The sequence below is a fragment of the Polyodon spathula genome, chromosome 53 (genome assembly GCF_017654505.1).
Source record: "Polyodon spathula isolate WHYD16114869_AA chromosome 53, ASM1765450v1, whole genome shotgun sequence".
Classification (NCBI taxonomy): domain Eukaryota; kingdom Metazoa; phylum Chordata; class Actinopteri; order Acipenseriformes; family Polyodontidae; genus Polyodon; species Polyodon spathula.
This window is the reverse complement of record NC_054586.1, coordinates 1,044,071-1,063,673: the sequence shown is the minus strand read 5'-3', so window position 1 is coordinate 1,063,673 and position 19,603 is coordinate 1,044,071. Positions and strand designations below refer to the sequence as shown.

Below are 19,603 nucleotides of genomic sequence, written 5' to 3'. Positions count from 1 at the left end.
ATGTACCCCTGCCAGGCAGGCGACTGTATAAGAGGCTTGTGGAGGCTAAGCCTAGTCAAATTCAATTGCCTAAAATCTTAAAAGAAATTGCTCTGACCAACACAAAAAATATTTTCTACATTTATTGGAATTGCTGTTATCTATACAAACAGCTTGATCCGAATCTGATTACAAAACTTGTGGCAAAATATTTTCGTAACATACTGTCTGTTTTAACGCACCACCGGTTTGTGAGAATCTGATAACTGCGACGCTACAGTCAGAATCCACTTCCTTTGACTCTTTGAACAAATGCCACCTTTCAGAACTTGTTTGTGGTGTCAGATTACGAACGTTTCTGAAGTTTTTTCTTCAGTGTTTTCCAGTCCTTCACTCTATTGTCAGTGAAAGCGAGTTCTTTTAACTTTGAAAAAGTGTTTGCAAGGAAAGCAGAAACCTGGTGCAGTATCACCAGGGTTCAAAACACAGGATTTAGCTGAATTTCCCGCTGATCTGAACCCTGTATAGATATTGAAAAGTTTATTGTAATAGTGCAGTTATTTTTTTTTTTAAATATATCTTATGAAATACATTGATTCTAAGTACGATAGTAAAGGTGTGTTTAGAAGCTTAATAGCCAGTATTAATAATTGACTTGAATTGGTGTGAAGTGATGGAAATAGGGTTCAAAATTGGTGCAGAACAGGTTAACTGATTTAAAGGTTTAAAAAAACACTGCAGCTTGTTATCCTTAATGCTGTTCTAATTTGCTTAAATAGGCATAACATGTATTAAAGTACAAGCCAGTGCCAGGTTAAACTTCATTTATTTGGCAGCCTTATGCTGGAAAAAAACTAAAAAACAATGTTTTCGAGGTCTGTTTTTGAGCTACAAATTATACAAGTTCTTAAAACACGCAGGAGAATGAATCCGGTTTACAGCTTTTATCTTTACGTAGTGTTCAGACTCGCTGGTAACAGAGAAATAAAAAATATATATATATATGCATGTCTTAATTATATATAATGTGTGTGTATCTTACTGTGCATCGTTGGCTTCAATAAATGCAGGGGGAAAAGTATGGAACAGCCTCCCCAAACGAAAGACTCACGCGCTGCCTATGCCTGTCAGTGTAACATTGTTCTGATTTCACATACCCCTGTGAACACCCTGTGACAGAAATACAATGATTTTTGGTTGTAAATCTCCCTCCTATCCTGTGAGGGAGCTAAGCAGCGAGAACAGAGTTCCCTGGACAGGCTGACCTGACAGTTCTTTCCCAGGGTTCAAGGGAAGTTGGCCAGCTAGGAAGGGGGCGAGGCTCCGTTGCAATAACGCATTGACCCGGAAGGGAAACGATGTGGCAGCCGCAGATTGGAGGGGCGGTTGTACTCGTTTACCAAGGGGTCATGTGTGACAGCATAAAAGGGGACGGAGAATCGCAATCTGTTCCTTCGCAAAAGGGGACGGAGAATCGCAATCTGTTCCTTGTCTGTGTGTAATTCGTCTTGTTTGTGAATCACTGGTCTGTGTTTATGAAGCGAGAAGGACTGTGTAGAGCACCCACGTAGTTGGTATTATTGTGGGGCAGATACGTATTGTTTATTGTTTAGGTTTCAGTATTGAGAGTGTTTTGCTTGTTTGTCTGTGTGTAATTCGTCTTGTTTGTGAATCACTAGATGGCTAACATGATTCTGGAGCTGTCATGGGGCCTGAGGGTGCAGCACTAGGAGCTGGTTAAAACTGCTGCATGTCACAAAATAGACTGTATCACCCACACGAGCACTACTGCACGCACCCAGGACTGGTGACCGTGACGGTATTATTGTGGGGCAGATACGTATTGTTTATTGTTTAGGGTCCTGCTGATAGGGTGCATGTCTATGGGGCTGCTGTTAGGGTGCATGTCTATGGAGCTGCTGTTAGGGTGCATGTCTATGGAGCTGCTGTTAGGGTGCATGTCTATGGAGCTGCTGTTAGGGTGCATGTCTATGGGGCTGCTGTTAGGGTGCATGTCTATGGGGCTGCTGTTAGGGTGCATGTCTATGGGGCTGCTGTTAGGGTGCATGTCTATGGGGCTGCTGTTAGGGTGCATGTCTATGGGGCTGCTGTTAGGGTGCATGTCTATGGGGCTGCTGTTAGGGTGCATGTCTATGGAGCTGCTGTTAGGGTGCATGTCTATGGGGCTGCTGTTAGGGTGCATGTCTATGGAGCTGCTGTTAGGGTGCATGTCTATGGAGCTGCTGTTAGGGTGCATGTCTATGGGGCTGCTGTTAGGGTGCATGTCTATGGAGCTGCTGTTAGGGTGCATGTCTATGGGGCTGCTGTTAGGGTGCATGTCTATGGGGCTGCTGTTAGGGTGCATGTCTGTGGGGCTGCTGGGTAGATTCTGATACAAAGATTTGTTAAAATTCAATGTTGGAGAGCCACTCAAGAACAGTATTTAATGAAAAGGTGACAAATAAATAAACTTGACTGTGATTTCATAGACTCATCCCGCATTGCTAACATTATCAGCTAAATGACGACTGCGGTGGCTTCATAACTCCTGTGATGTAGCAAGGGGGAGGGGGGGGGGGGGGGGGGGGTTGTGGCTGTTTATTTTCCAATCAGCTGCTAAATTCTTCCTGAATTCCTGTCAGGCCTCCAAACACCACTGCTCTCTCTCTCTCGCTTCTGATTGGCTAAAGGGGAGGTCAACGCCCCCCTTTGCAACCTGCCTTGTGACATGGCATCATGTGAGCAGCAAACCGAGAGAGAGAGAGAGAGGGGGGGGGGGGGGGGACCCAAAATGCTCAATGAACAAATAAAGAGCAAGAAGCTCAACCAATAAGAGACAGCCATCCGGGTTCAATCAAATAACACCACTGCACCAGAGAGGAGTTCCCATATAGACCCAACACTACTGAACTGAACTGAAGTTTCCTTTAGAAGGACGCTGGCTTTCCACGAACCTGAGCTCCAGACTGTGGAACCCTGACTTTCAATTCTCAAATTATTAGCCAGTTCATTTGAAAGAGCCGGTTTGTGTTGGTTTCAACCCCAGTTTCTATATGGCCTGTGCTAACGTACTTTGGTCTGTGTTTATAAGTTACTCTTAAATTGTAGCTACCTGCTATTTTGTAGCTATAAGTAACACAGGCCAGATCAGCCAAAGCAACAGCCATGGAGTGAAAATTACCGGCCAGCGTGAGTATCGATCATCTAGCCTGTTACTAATGTCTACAGCTGGCAACTAAGACCTGAAGAGCAGCTTCTGAATTCGTAGACCAAGCACTTTCCCTTGTAAAAAGTTCCCCATAGTAAAAGTATAGCAAAGTGTAATAAAGCACAGTGAAAGAGAGTCAATGGCCCGCTAAGGGTTAAGAAACACCTTGAAAAAGTAACGGGACCATAAAACTAACCTATGAGAATGCAATCTGAAGACAGCAGCTCACCTGAGGCATGGAATCCAGTATAGGAAAGTTACTCAGGGAGTGTAGGAGCCTCCACTCCAGTCTTACCTTTATGAGGGAGCTGATGACAATGGCCCCTGCGTTCACCATGGGATTATGAGGCCGATCTGCAGAGAAGCACAACCAACATCAGCCACTAGATAAGAAACGAAAGAAAATACACGAGCGAGAGGAGGCCGCTCAGCCCATCAGCGCTCGTCCGGTTCAGAGCAGCTGATTGATCTCAGAACTTTGTCAAGTCGGGTCTTAAGGATGACCAGGTAACCCATTCCATTCCCTCACCACTCTGTGTGAAGAAGAGTCTCCTTCAACAACATGACTAGGTAACCCATTCCATCCCCTCACCACTCTCTGTGTGAAGAAGAGTCTCCTTCAGCAACATGACTAGGTAACCCATTCCATCCCCTCACCACTGTGTGAAGAAGAGTCTCCTTCCTTCTGTCCTAAGTATATCTCTTATCTGTGTTCTCTGGTCCTGGTCTAGAGGTAACTCTTCAGTCACGTCCCCTCTTTGCTCTCAGTTGAAGATTCAGCGAATTGCTTTTGGAAGCAGTGAACTACACTGAAGCAGGTACACCTCCAAACGTCAGCCCTGACAGCACATGCAGAGAATGCGTTTGAGACGGCGCTCACCCTCGTCATTCAGGAACAGCTTGTTGAATTTCAGTCCGCTGGGCTCCTTCCCCACGTAGTGGTGCACGTGCTCCGTCCCCGACTCGTGGATCGCAATAGCGTACTCTAGTGGCTTCACGCAGGACTGCAGGCAGAAGGGGAGTCTTGTGTCGCCCACAGAGTGTCTGAAAACACACACATCATAAGCCACCTCTTCATGTCTCTCTTGCGCGGCAGCTATAGACCTTGTTGGTTATTCTTTAAAATAACAGCTGCTGATTACGGCCACATTGATCATTGCCACTGCTTTCAATTCACAATGAGACCAGGGTTCATCACAATGGAGTGAGTGCCTCTCTAGATTCATGTTTGGAGAGAGAGACAAACCAGGTGCCTCTGTGTATCCCTGTGAGACTCTTAGTGGCCTTTTCACATTTCATCAGTAAGCCTACATTCTTTTATTGTTTCAGTCCCACCCCTGGCTGGATCGGAACCCGGTCTGACCCGGTCTGACAAGCTGATCCTGAATACACTGCCATGCGATCGAAAGGGCACTGCCTTTACTGGAGAGACACTGAGGTGTCAAAACAGCTGTACTTGAAGTCTATAGCATGTGAGTGACGTTCAGTAACAATGTCACAATCAGAGCTCTCAGTAACATGACAAAGAGCATCACTATAATGTCTAAATAAATCAAGTCTCATCACAACAGGACCAGCGCTTCTCTCTAGATATAAACATGTATGTGATGCACGCTCAACACAGCCCCGGACTCTGATCTATAAACTGTGCTGGAGTTTAAATTGTTGGCAAGTTTCCTGGCTCTTGCACCTGCTGTCTCCTCTATGTGTAAAGTGCGTGATGTACTTTGGTATGGACACCCTGCTGTCTACACTGTGTCAGCGCTGGCAGGGGTAGGCAGTCCTGATTCCTACCTTTGCCCATCCACAGTGCACAGAGAAACACCCCACAGGTCAGGGCTGAACTTAGCCAGCTGAGGGATGTAGTCAGCAACCTGCGAACAGAGCAGACAGCCAGGGTTATCATCATAGAAAGAGAGAGCTGCCACAGCACTTCAACAGAAACAGGTGAGCGGCACACCTCTTAACCACAATACCTGAAATAGCACTGAAGGGTTATCTAAAGAAAGTGCTTTCACTGGAGTTCAGAAGCTGCTCTCCAGTTCTAGTTGACGCCGTAGACAAGAGTACAGCCGGCTGGATCCGTGTCTTTGTTAGAGCCAGAGTCACCTCGTGCGCTGACACTTTGTTCCGCTGTCAATACACTGCTGTGCACTAGATGGCGCTGGTGCTTGCTAATATAGAGACAATTTGGCCGATCTAGCCTAACATGTCGAAAAACACAGTATTTCAGTAACTGCAATAAGAACAGGGGTGCACTGAGTCACTGTGAGGTATTGTGATAAGAACAGGGATGCAGTGATTCACTGTGAGGTATTGTGATAAGAACAGGGGTGCAGTGATTCACTGTGAGGTATTGTGATAAGAACAGGGGTGCACTGACTCACTGTGAGGTATTGTGATATGAACAGGGGTGCACTGACTCACTCTGAGGTATTGTGATATGAACAGGGGTGGAAAACATCCTGAAAGGTTAAGGTACAGTGAAAATCGAAACTCTAACAATGTGATATGAAAGTGCCCTTTAGTAGAATGCAGTATTTTGCTATCGTTACCTTCCCAGCATTCTGTTTCCGGGCGCTGTCGTACAGCTGGTTGATGTGGTTGCTGAAAGTCTGGAAATCGGGAATGACAAACTTTTTGCGGAAAGCTTGAGTCAGGAGAACGATGTTACTGCCCACACACCTGCAACACAGAAACATAGAGCAGCTCTGAATCAAAGGAGCGATCTCAACAACACAAGAGCACATGAGAACCAGGCCAGTGGGCTCCTATTAGCTGACTGATCCAGAGCTTTGTCAAGTCTTAAAGGATCCCAGCGATTCTGCATCAACAACATGGCTGTGTAACCCACTGCATACCCACACCACTCCCTGTAACCCACTGCACACCCACACCACTCCCTGTAACCCACTCCACACCCACACCACTCCCTGTAACCCACTGCACACCCACACCACTCCCTGTAACCCACTGCACACCCACACCACTCCCTGTAACCCACTCCACACCCACACCACTCCCTGTAACCCACTGCACACCCACACCACTCCCTGTAACCCACTCCACACCCACACCACTCCCTGTAACCCACTCCACACCCACACCACTCCCTGTAACCCACTGCACACCCACACCACTCCCTGTAACCCACTCCACACCCACACCACTCCCTGTAACCCACTCCACACCCACACCACTCCCTGTAACCCACTCCACACCCACACCACTCCCTGTAACCCACTCCACACCCACACCACTCCCTGTAACCCACTGCACACCCACACCACTCCCTGTAACCCACTCCACACCCACACCACTCCCTGTAACCCACTGCACACCCACACCACTCCCTGTAACCCACTCCACACCCACACCACTCCCTGTAACCCACTCCACACCCACACCACTCCCTGTAACCCACTCCACACCCACACCACTCCCTGTAACCCACTGCACACCCACACCACTCCCTGTAACCCACTGCACACCCACACCACTCCCTGTAACCCACTCCACACCCACACCACTCCCTGTAACCCACTCCACACCCACACCACTCCCTGTAACCCACTCCACACCCACACCACTCCCTGTAACCCACTGCACACCCACACCACTCCCTGTAACCCACTCCACACCCACACCACTCCCTGTAACCCACTCCACACCCACACCACTCCCTGTAACCCACTGCACACCCACACCACTCCCTGTAACCCACTGCACACCCACACCACTCCCTGTAACCCACTCCACACCCACACCACTCCCTGTAACCCACTGCACACCCACACCACTCCCTGTAACCCACTCCACACCCACACCACTCCCTGTAACCCACTGCACACCCACACCACTCCCTGTAACCCACTCCACACCCACACCACTCCCTGTAACCCACTGCACACCCACACCACTCCCTGTAACCCACTCCACACCCACACCACTCCCTGTAACCCACTCCACACCCACACCACTCCCTGTAACCCACTGCACACCCACACCACTCCCTGCAACCCACTCCATACCACTCCCCGTAACCCACTCCACACCACTCCCTGTAACCCACTGCACACCCACACCACTCCCTGCAACCCACTCCACACCACTCCCCATAACCCACTCCACACCACTCCCTGTAACCCACTGCACACCCACACCACTCCCTGCAACCCACTCCACACCACGCCCCACTGTAACCCACTCCACACCACTCCCTGTAACCCACTGCACACCCACACCACTCCCTGCAACCCACTCCACACCCACACCACTCCCTGTAACCCACTCCACACCCACACCACTCCCTGTAACCCACTCCACACCCACACCACTCCCTGTAACCCACTCCACACCCACACCACTCCCTGTAACCCACTCCACACCCCTCCCTGTGTGAAGAAGTGTCTCTTTACTACTATTTCAATCACTGGGTCTGTTTCAGAGAAGATGAAAAGTTTTAGACATGACCTCTAGGGGGTGTGTAACTGCAATTTCTGCCACCCCTGCAACTGTGGCCCTTGCGTTAGTGAACACAAACCTCTTTCAAATCAGTTACAGATTGGGCAGAAGCTCATTTTTGGGGTGCGCATCAGGAATTTCAGGAGTTTTTGTATAGAGATTACCCAATCACTAACTCACAGTTGCAGAGGGGGTAGGAATTAAAGTTGCACAGAATGACTCTTGGTGGTAAATCTCCCTCCCGACCTGTGAGGGCGCTAAGTAAAGGGAACAGAGTCCTCTGGCCTGGATGGCCTGACAATTCATTCCCAGGGTCCAAAGGAAGTCGGTCATCTAGAAAGGGGGTGGAGCTCCGGCACACTAACTCGGATTGGAGAAGCGGCTGCAATCGTTTACATAAAGGTCATGAGCGACAGTACAAACAGGACACAGCGACGTGATCTGTTTCTTTGTTTCTGTTTAACGAAAGACCCAGAAGTGTGTGAAACAGTATCGCGAGTGTTTTGTTTGTTTGTCGCTAATTGTTTGTTATTGTTATTAGTAGACGACTAACATGTTCCAGAGCTGTCGCTAGAGGTCAGCACAAACCTGGAACAGCACTGCACTTGTATCACCAACTGCATTTGCACCACGAGCACTACAGCACGCACCCTGGGCTGGTGACTGTGTTGGTATATTGGGTCTATAAAGAGGTATGTGAAAAATACAGCGCACAAGGGGTGGGGCTTGGCTGGAGATGCAGTACTGAGTGTCCTTTTGCAAATCAGTGCCTTTTAATAAAAAAAAAATGTAAACAGCGTGTGTAAAAAAAACAGTGCGTGTGAAAATAAACTGAACCTGACTCGCTGAATAACAAGCGCTGAATAAATGGACCGCGACGGGTTAATGAAGCCCTTGAGGTGAACTAACTAGACGAATGTTGTAATGATACTGTGTTCAGTTACAATGATACTGTGTTCAGTTACAATTACAATTATGGTGCAGTAATTATTAGAACTGTGGGAGTCTGGAACCATTCTTTCCCCCTGAAATATGTCAAATATCTAACAAACATTAGGAAAGAAATTTGAGATGCACACCCCTAGTGGTCATTTTTATACAGGTCTCATTCCAGAAATTCCACCTGCTCAGGCTAGCTCAGAAACCCAGTGGTACAATATGCAGGTAACCCTAACAAACAGAAAGAAATAGTGACTACAAACACTCATGTATAATAAACATTCACAAATGCAATATTAGCGCTACTGTTGCCCCTTAGTACCAGTGTGTAAATAGCCTTGTATTGTAAACCCCTCTTTTCTGGTGTACACCTGAGATATTTGTTTCCATAGCAACAGTTACTCACTTCCTGAAGAGGTATCGGTCCATCATGACTCCGCCCACTGACTCCTGCACTGACTGACGGATGAGGTCCATGCAGTCTCTCAGGCGCGGGTCAGAGGTCAACAAGCCTGTCCTTTTCACCGCCTGCACAAATACACAGAATTGCAGCAAAGTAGAAATGAAGGCATATTAACTAGAAAACAAAGGAACTCTGCACTCTGGGAGAATTTAAACTCTAAAGAAGTGCTCAAACAACGCTTTTCCGATCCAGATGATCCACAGTAAATCAGTGGTGTTATTAAAGAACCAAGCATCTCCTGACTGTGTTATGTTTGTTTCAGCTCCAATATTAATTTTCAGCACTGCTCGAAACACCCACTCTACGTTAATATATACTGTGGGGGGACTAGCACAGGGTCACATTGTCAGGTAATGGGAATGGGACCAGGGCGCTGTTCAAGCCATTAGGATTCTCCAGAGAAGATAGGTAGGTAGATTTAGAGCAACACGTCAATAACTCAATACTGGAGCTGAAACACAATCCGATACCACTCCCAGTGACTGCAAACATCACGATGCAGTCAAGGGAAAACGACATTTAAGAACATAAGAAAATGTACGAATGAGGAGGCATTCAGCCCATCACAGCTCAGCCGGTTTCTAGTGTTGATTGATTTGTTAAGTTGAGTCTTAAAGGATCTAAGTGATTCAACAACATGACTAGGTAGCCCACCCGTACCCTCCCTCTCTGTGTGAAGAAGTGTCTCCTAAGTCTGTCTCCACTTCATTCCCACTGTGTCCCCTAGTCCTGGTTTCTGTGCTCCTCTTAAAGTATTGGTTCAGGTTAACTTTGTCACCTCCTTTGAAGAATTTAAAGACTGCAGTCACGCCCCCTGTGTTTCTTCTTTGTTCCAGGCTAAACAGATTCAGCCTATCATTGTAGCTCAGTCCTTTAAGCCCTGAGATTAGTCTTGTCTCTGTTGGTTTTAACCCCCTTACCCACATGAGTGCCAGAGCAAATGCTCCCTGTGGAATCCCCAGCAAGGACCAAAGCATGCGCTCCCTGGACTGTGTGACTCACCCTGCACACCACTCGGCCATGCCTTTTCCAGGGGAAACCCTCAGGGACCCCTGCGCTCCCCTGACTTTGTGACTCCCCATGCAAACCACGTGGCCGTGTCTTTAGCAGGGGAGACCCTCGGGGACCCCTGCGCTCCCCTGACTGTGTGACTCCCCCCTGCACACCACGCGGCCGTGCCTTTACCTGGAGAGACCCTCGGGGACCCCTGCGCTCCCCTGACTGTGTGACTCACCCTGCACACCACGACGCCATGCCTTTACCAGGGGAGACCCTCGGGGACCCCTGCGCTCCCCTGACTGTGTGACTCCCCCTGCAAACCACGCGGCCGTGCCTTTACCAGGGGAGACCCTCGGGGACCCCTGCGCTCCCCTGACTGTGTGACTCACCCTGCACACCACGCGGCCGTGCCTTTACCAGGGGAGACCCTCGGGGACCCCTGCGCTCCCCTGACTGTGTGACTCACCCTGCACACCACGCGGCCGTGCCTTTACCAGGGGAGACCCTCGGGGACCCGTGCGCTCCCCTAACTGTGTGACTCCCCATGCAAACCACGCGGCCGTGCCTTTACCAGGGGAGACCCTCAGGGACCCGTGCGCTCCCCTGACTGTGTGACTCACCCTGCACACCAAGTGGCCGTGCCTTTACCAGGGGAGACTCCCTGGGACCCCTGCATCATTATCTGCAATCTAATTCCTCAGAGTGTAGGTGCTAATTTCCCGTGTGCATTATTAGGCGAGACTCACTGTGATGAACTTTGGGAGAGAGATCTGTTCCTGCCCATCCGTGATGGTGTAGAACAGCAGATCCTCCAGCTCTGGAAACAGGCTCTTCTTAGAGGCACGCCTGAGAGAGGGAGGGACAAGGAGACAACAGGAGTTACCAATGGGCCACACTACCAGCTAACTGACCCGAGTACCATGGATCTTGAAAGAGCCCAGTGATACAGCACCAACAACACAGCTAGGCTTAAATCTTAACTTAATTAAGCCAGCGTTTTCTCTTAGAGATTGAAGGCATGGTTTAAACAGAAACAAAGGAGGAATCGTTATTGTGGACATTAACATTGAGATAAAAAGAAATCTATATAATGAAACATATAATATAAAGTTATTACTGAACCACATGGATATTACATAGTTGCTAAAGTAGTTTTGCACTGTATGCACATTATATAATGTTATTTGTGTGTGTGTGTGTGTGTGTGTGTGTGTGTGTGTGTGTGTGTGTGTGTGTGTGTGTTTAGTAAGCAAGTTTTTATCTTTAGTACAAAATAATCCCACAAATCTTACCTATTTTGCACAGATCTTAAATGTGTAGGTCTCAAATGTGCAGCATTGTAACAGGCCCACAGCAAAACTGTATTTTCACTTTAAAATGTGATCTGTTACTACTTTAGGTTAAAATCAAGTTATGTCAGCATGTCAGCCAATAGGGGAAGCAGCAATTTCACCATCCAGGTTACCAAGCCAGTGCCACACTATCTGAAAGCAAGGCTTGCAAACAGAGCATCTGCTTCCCTCTGCCCTGTCTCTCCACCTAATCCCCAGCTGGTCCTGGTCTCTGTGGAGAGGTCACAATATTGACTCCGATGACCGTTTAAGACTCTCCTGATCTCTCTATTTTCTAGGCTAAATAGATTCAGGTTCCTCCACTAATATTCATAACACAGTGTGGAGACCAAACTGTGTTCTCACCTGGGCGTTACACGACCTCATCAGAGTCTCCTTTGATTTATACCCCGCACCAGGGGTCCCCAAGCCTGGTTCTGGGGACCCCCTGCATGTGTCTGCTGGTTTTCATTCCAACCGGGCTCTCAAATACTGAACTTGTCCACTTTGAGTTTTGAATATATAATAAGATATATATATATATATCTATATATATATATTATATATATATATATATATAATATCTATATATATATATTATCAAGTTTCACGTGATCTGTCTCTTCTAACAATAAGAGGCACCTTACACACAATGAACTATGATTCATGTATTACAGTAATATTCTCACAATGCAATGCAGCCAGTGCTGGCTCTCAGAACTCTGCCAGGAGTTCGGCATTATTGACATGAAAACAGGAAGCATTTGAGCAATCAGTCAATTGCTAAATCTTCACGCGTCAGCCAGGCTGGTTACTGTTTACCTACAGTGCCTCTCAACACTAACTCTCCCCGCGCATTGTGTGCACATGTAGCACTTCACTGAGCAGCAGCTGTAAGGGGGCTGGGTGGAGCAGCACTTTGCATTATTCATGGTGTTGGATTTCCAGTTGTTTCTGCTTTTCATCGCATCCTTGAAACCTGTGAGTCTCTCTGCTGACCACTACAATACAGGGAAGCTTGCACAGGCGTAGAAGACTAATTAAACTTCCTCTCTTACCCTTAATGGTGTCGGGAACCAACTAGAAGACTCTTGTCATGTCTTAAGTAGATTATTTGAAGGAGGGAGTTCCACTAATACAGAGGAACCACAGCAATGCTATTATGCTACAGCCATTTCCACTCATCTATTTATTTACTTTCGTCTGAAACAGTCACTGCAGTTCACTGAAACTCTGAGAGCAGGCCTTGAGCGTTTAATCAGTAAGCAGCGGGTTTTAAAACAGGAGTTCTCTCTCAGCCATGTTTTATTTGCTGTTCTGTTACTGAGCAATAAAAGAACAGCTAACTGGCTGTTTAATTTTGTTTCATTTATTGGTTCAGTGCTTCCTGCTTGTTCTAAGCTTTCACTCAGCTTCCAGGCATGCCCTCTCGTCCCACCCTCCAGTCTAAAGCAGAGACTTGGGTTAACTTTTACAATTCAGCCTAGCTGTGTACCTTCTGAAGTGCAATAACGGATTTTATAGTGAGGCACAGGTCGGCACACAGCGTTCAAACTACAGCATTACATACCTGGTCTTTGAGAGTAAGTTGTGCAGTTCCAAAATAATATATAGATTTACACGTCCCCATGTGACGCTGCAACTATTTAAATAATGTACCTGTCATTTTTCTCATCATTGTTAACGACCTGACAACTTTTTACTCTTAAAAGTCAGTTTCAGATCTCTTTGCAAAATGTCCGCTCTAGTGCACTGGGGGTTTGAGATCTGTCCTCATAATCACTGCAGGAAGAGCGATTAAAAACGAAATATTCCACGATCTAGTTGACTTTTTAGCACCCGGCCACACTGGCAAGACATTTTGTATTAAGGAGTCCATGAGGACACTTTTCAGACATTTTCTTTTAAAGAGGAGTCCATGAGGACACTTTTCAGACATTTTCTTTTAAAGAGGAGTCCATGAGGGCACTTTTCAGACATTTTCTTTTAAAGAGGAGTCCATGAGGACACTTTTCAGACATTTTCTTTTAAAGAGGAGTCCATGAGGGCACTTTTCAGACATTTTCTTTTAAAGAGGAGTCCATGAGGACATTTTCTTTTAAAGAGGAGTCCATGAGGGCACTTTTCAGACATTTTCTTTTAAAGAGGAGTCCATGAGGACACTTTTCAGACATTTTCTTTTAAAGAGGAGTCCATGAGGACACTTTTTAGTCTCTGTTTAAGGTCCTCTAATTACTTCAAGAAAGTTGCAGCAACCTCAGCATTTCTTTGTGCAAATATCACACGGTAAACTCTTCCTGTGCTGAAACTCCTTTGAAAACACTGGGCATCGCTTTAAATGTAATGGACCAGACTATCGAATACGTCACCACACGTGCAAATATTTATTTGACTCCTGCGTAGCAAACAACACAACACGTGTCCTGAGTGCAACTAACCTTTTAAACTTGGTTAAAAGAAAAAGCTTGGTTAGTGACCCCCCCCCCCCCCCCCCCATATAGCGGTGACGACTTTCACAAAAGAAAAAGCAAAAACAGACCCAATTGCAACAGAAAAAATCATAACAAGACTACCTTATATATTAAAACAAAGCACACCGGCTAATATACAGTCTGATAGAGAACATATAGCGGTGACGACTTTAATATACAGGCTGATAGAGAACATATAGCGGTGACGACTTTAATATACAGGCTGATAGAGAACATATAGCGGTGACGACTTTAATATACAGTCTGATAGAGAACGGATAGCGGTGACGACTTTAATATACAGTCTGATAGAGAACGATAGCGGTGACGACTTTAATATACAGTCTGATAGAGAACGTATAGCGGTGACGACTTTAATATACAGTCTGATAGAGAACATATAGCGGTGACGACTTTAATATACAGTCTGATAGAGAACATATAGCGGTGACGACTTTAATATACAGTCTGATAGAGAACATATAGCGGTGACGACTTTAATATACAGTCTGATAGAGAACATATAGCGGTGACGACTTTAATATACAGTCTGATAGAGAACATATAGCGGTGACGACTTTAATATACAGTCTGATAGAGAACGGATAGCGGTGACGACTTTAATATACAGTCTGATAGAGAACGGATAGCGGTGACGACTTTAATATACAGTCTGATAGAGAACATATAGCGGTGACGACTTTAATATACAGTCTGATAGAGAACAGATAGCGGTGACGACTTTAATATACAGTCTGATAGAGAACAGATAGCGGTGACGACTTTAATATACAGTCTGATAGAGAACATATAGCGGTGACGACTTTAATATACAGGCTGATAGAGAACAGATAGAGCAGTGATGACATTAACATACTCACAGTTGTGGGTGTGCATGCTCGCTGTCTTTCAGGCTGGGTTCGTTGTAAGACCGGTGCAGCGATGCTGAACTTGTGTACAATATCCTGGGTGCTTTTCTTCGGCTCAGTAAGTGACACGCCGGTTCAGTCCGTTTGACAGCGTCTTTCAAGACCCAATCCCAAACACCCGCGTTTGTAACTCGCAGGGACTTTAAAAAGTGCATATCCAAAGGACTTTAATTCAGCACCCGACCGTGTAGTGGCATGCAAAGTAAGGAAAGGGACGAATTCATTGGTGCCACAGTTTGACCGGAGTGTGGCTTGCATGACAGACTCGCTCTGTCACATAAGTCTTGCGTTTCTTTCACAGCAGCTGCGGGGATGCGGGAGGGATAGGAATGACAGGGGGGGGGGGAGCAACCAATCTGAGACGAGGACAGCAAGGGAGGCGGCGGCTCTGTTATGACACGGATGCGAATCAGAGTGCGAGGTATTTGAGGGACACTTATAGCGTGGTATGCGTTACAGTTATTAAAAAAAACATTAATCACTGGTGCATAAAAACCGAGTCATGTGCACGGGAGGGTTAGGGGTTACTTGAGATTGAGTGCACGGGAATTTCCGTTAATAGCATGTTTAAGCGGCCAGGAATCTGTCACACCTTTTAAAACGCGTTCATCACAGTGCATAAGCAAAGCATGTGACAGCATTACTGCAAGAATGTTAATTATTATACAGCATGTACAAAGGCTGACTAGCTTTTTAAACGCACTGATGTATTCATGTCCTTACTTTGTGTAAACTAACGTTTCCCATCCAAAACGAACCGGCTGCCCTGTACAGTAGAGAGGGGCAGACTACACGGGGCTGAAAGATAGAGCCGTGTTATTGCACTGCAGCACTATTCAACTGTGCTGCAATAGAGATACCAGCATTTTAAATACTGCACATTTACTGCAGGGGAGGCCGGGGCTGGCTGGCACACTGTTTAGTCTTTATTATTTTCCTCAAGCTGGTGACACGCTGCGAGGTTCTGTTCCCCGTTATATTGAAGAATAACTCTTCACATACAGGTTGATGTTTTTTATTTCAGTATAACTTTATTGCAAATATGATATTTAGGTGGTTGAAAATGTGCCGGGCACCTGTGACAACCTGCCCCATACCGGGGTTGGTTGTCACACGATATGGGGTTGGTTGTCACACGCTATGGGGTTGGTTGTCACAACGTATGTTCCTGCTTTCACAGCTTTTACATAAACAGGTTTGTAGCGAACTTAAAAACGACTTGCCACGAAAAAAGGGGATTGAGAGCGAGCCGCGCAGCAGCCTGCAGTATCCAAGGGAAAGGTCGTGGTCGTCACGGGAACGGGTCTAAAAATAGGTCTGCAAATACAGTGCCCCCCTGTGAGAGCTCACACTGCTATCTGCCCCCCTGTGAGAGCTCACACCGCTATCTGCCCCCCTGTGAGAGCTCACACCGCTATCTGCCCCCCTGTGAGAGCTCACACTGCTATCTGCCCCCCTGTGAGAGCTCACACCGCTATCTGCCCCCCTGTGAGAGCTCACACCGCTATCTGCCCCCCTGTGAGAGCTCACACTGCTATCTGCCCCCCTGTGAGAGCTCACACCGCTATCTGCCCCCCTGTGAGAGCTCACACCGCTATCTGCCCCCCTGTGAGAGCTCACACCGCTATCTGCCCCCCTGTGAGAGCTCACACCGCTATCTGCCCCCCTGTGAGAGCTCACACCGCTATCTGCCCCCCTGTGAGAGCTCACACCGCTATCTGCCCCCCTGTGAGAGCTCACACCGCTATCTGCCCCCCTGTGAGAGCTCACACCGCTATCTGCCCCCCTGTGAGAGCTCACACCGCTATCTGCCCCCCTGTGAGAGCTCACACCGCTATCTGCCCCCCTGTGAGAGCTCACACCGCTATCTGCCCCCCTGTGAGAGCTCACACCGCTATCTGCCCCCCTGTGAGAGCTCACACCGCTATCTGCCCCCCTGTGAGAGCTCACACCGCTATCTGCCCCCCTGTGAGAGCTCACACCGCTATCTGCCCCCCTGTGAGAGCTCACACCGCTATCTGCCCCCCTGTGAGAGCTCACACCGCTATCTGCCCCCCTGTGAGAGCTCACACCGCTATCTGCCCCCCTGTGAGAGCTCACACCGCTATCTGCCCCCCTGTGAGAGCTCACACCGCTATCTGCCCCCCTGTGAGAGCTCACACCGCTATCTGCCCCCCTGTGAGAGCTCACACCGCTATCTGCCCCCCTGTGAGAGCTCACACCGCTATCTGCCCCCCTGTGAGAGCTCACACCGCTATCTGCCCCCCTGTGAGAGCTCACACCGCTATCTGCCCCCCTGTGAGAGCTCACACCGCTATCTGCCCCCCTGTGAGAGCTCACACCGCTATCTGCCCCCCTGTGAGAGCTCACACCGCTATCTGCCCCCCTGTGAGAGCTCACACCGCTATCTGCCCCCCTGTGAGAGCTCACACCGCTATCTGCCCCCCTGTGAGAGCTCACACCGCTATCTGCCCCCCTGTGAGAGCTCACACCGCTATCTGCCCCCCTGTGAGAGCTCACACCGCTATCTGCCCCCCTGTGAGAGCTCACACCGCTATCTGCCCCCCTGTGAGAGCTCACACCGCTATCTGCCCCCCTGTGAGAGCTCACACCGCTATCTGCCCCCCTGTGAGAGCTCACACCGCTATCTGCCCCCCTGTGAGAGCTCACACCGCTATCTGCACAGACACCGCCCGGCGTGTCGCTGCACAGCATCAGCAGGAGAGCGCCGCTTACCAACCACTGCCCTTTACTGCGAGCTGTGCTGACAGCTGCACTAACCCGAGGACGTGACTCGCCGTTTACAAGTGAAATAACAGGTTTTGCCAAAGCATAGTGAAGCGTACAGTGCACTGCATGACCCTGTCTTAAATGACCTTGTTTTTAACCTGCTTTTTGAAAAGGTGGACGGTGGAGTCACTGTTATCCAATGTTTGCGTGTTGACACGTGAATGCGTCTTGAATTGATGCCAGTGTGTTTAAGCTCGAACCTGATGCCCCTTCTGTTTACCGTTACGCTAGAGTTACTGCTTGCGGCATCAAAGCAAATAGCAGAAATGCACCCAATGTTTGCAACTGTAACAGTAAGAAATAATAATAATAATAATAATAATAATAATAATAATAATAATAATAATAATAATAATAATAATAATACTTTCTGTATAATACGTACATTCCTTAAAAATAATTACAATCTGTATTATAATGACCCCGACTGTGTTTCTAATCGTGTAGGAATGCTGCTAAATTAATACACTCTTAGTAAAATATTTCCAAGTTTGAGGATTTCAGAAGTACGAGGGAGATATTAAACACCGCAGCCGCGAAGTTCAGCCATTCCGCTGCATTATTAACCGGGCTGCTCCTGACTCTCACATTGTACCAGCACTCCCCCCTTGAAGGCTAACCCTGTTAATACGAACTCAAGCCAGTCAAATGAAACCTCTTTATTAATGTCGGTTTGAGAAGTTTACCACACTAAAATTCCTGGCAGTGTTGCATCGTGCTTTCCTCAAGCTCACGCATTTACCCTAGTTTACCCTGGTTTGCTATTTCTTTTTTTCACCATGCTTTCACAAAGCTTTATAGTTTGCTGCACTTATATTGAGGTAAACGTGTTTAAGGACAGGGAGGAATACAACGAGGCCTTAATGAACACTTAATACTGAACGCGCAGAGAATTTTTTCTAACAAATTCTTACCACAGTGTTTTGATTAGGTTTTTAATATTGAAGCTGGCTTTGCATTGCAGTCAACTGGAGCAAATCGGGACTGACTCTTTCTATGGAAAAGGGAACGTGCTGCTTCATGGATAACCCCTATACAATATTGCACCCTTGTGGATACATAGTTAATAGCACTACATCGCGGTTGTAGCTAACACAATAATTCTGTAAATCTCGTGCACTCCTGTATATGGTAAATGTGCAGATTTGAAAGAAACACACAGCCAGCATGTATTTACTGGTACTGTACTAGATTAATTAGATCTGCTGGCCTGACTTTCAGGCAGTTGGTTCATTGCAGCTAGACAGTGACATTGAGCAGTTCTTATTGTTTTGTGAAGATTCTTTCCTTTAGTTCATGGAGTGCCCTTCTCCTGAAACATGACTCTGCCACGCTGACTGCCAGGACTGGTGCACAATGCAGTGTGTGTGGAGGGATCCCTGGCACTCCCCACTGCACAAACACGCTTTGCGGTGAAATGAAGAACAACTGTCCACACGGTGAACTGATAATATTTGGAGCACCACTGCACATTCCTAAAAAAAAGAATATGGGGGTACTGCAATGCTTGTTACTTTAATACGAGGTGCGACACAGACTTCCATCTGTCCAGCTCACTTTACTCAACTAAAGATTTCTCCACGTGTCCACTAGATGGCAGCATAATACTCAGTAACACACATCTCCCCTCTTAAAAATCTAAAGTAAAATAAGAGAAGACACATCACCTACTCGGCTCTGTAAGACTGGCCATCAAATGACTCTAGTTTCATTTGTATTTGTATTTATAAAGTTAGATTCTTGCTAAGGAGCTTGGGTGGGCTCCTCAGGTGAGAGGATTATTCTGCCTCTTCGAGCACCTGCATTTCATCTGCTGTCTTTGTATCTTGCTGGCTTCTGGATTTTTCTTCCACTTGATGTCCTGAGTGTTACTGAGACCCCAGCCTGCTCTTCAGATGGGATCTGCTCAGTTACTAGCAGTTCCTTTCTGTTCCTTTCTGTCCCTGAGGCTGTTGTGGATCCTACCGTTCTTGCTTGCGGCTCACTTTCTTGATTCCACCTGTCAGCTGACTCGCCCTGTACTTCCTCTC

The 19,603-nt window shown here is 47.3% G+C and overlaps 2 protein-coding genes across 2 annotated transcripts; one reads left to right on the top strand and one right to left on the bottom strand.

Annotated features, from left to right (window-relative positions):
* Window positions 1-3,368: 3,368 nt before the first annotated feature.
* On the bottom strand, window positions 3,369-15,097 carry LOC121307149 (glutaminase kidney isoform, mitochondrial-like). The gene is made up of 7 exons (XM_041239286.1): window positions 14,736-15,097; window positions 10,799-10,898; window positions 8,997-9,118; window positions 5,743-5,872; window positions 4,982-5,061; window positions 4,068-4,231; window positions 3,369-3,541 (listed from the first exon to the last, which is right to left on the bottom strand). The coding sequence occupies exons 1-7, from the start codon at window positions 14,936-14,938 to the stop codon at window positions 3,384-3,386; spliced, it is 957 nt and encodes a 318-aa protein (XP_041095220.1). The 5' UTR covers window positions 14,939-15,097; the 3' UTR covers window positions 3,369-3,383.
* Window positions 15,098-15,185: 88 nt separating this feature from the next.
* On the top strand, window positions 15,186-17,576 carry LOC121307121 (keratin-associated protein 16-1-like). Its single transcript, XM_041239248.1, has 2 exons — window positions 15,186-15,204; window positions 16,159-17,576. The coding sequence occupies exons 1-2, from the start codon at window positions 15,186-15,188 to the stop codon at window positions 17,574-17,576; spliced, it is 1,437 nt and encodes a 478-aa protein (XP_041095182.1).
* The last annotated feature ends 2,027 nt before the right edge of the window (window positions 17,577-19,603 follow it).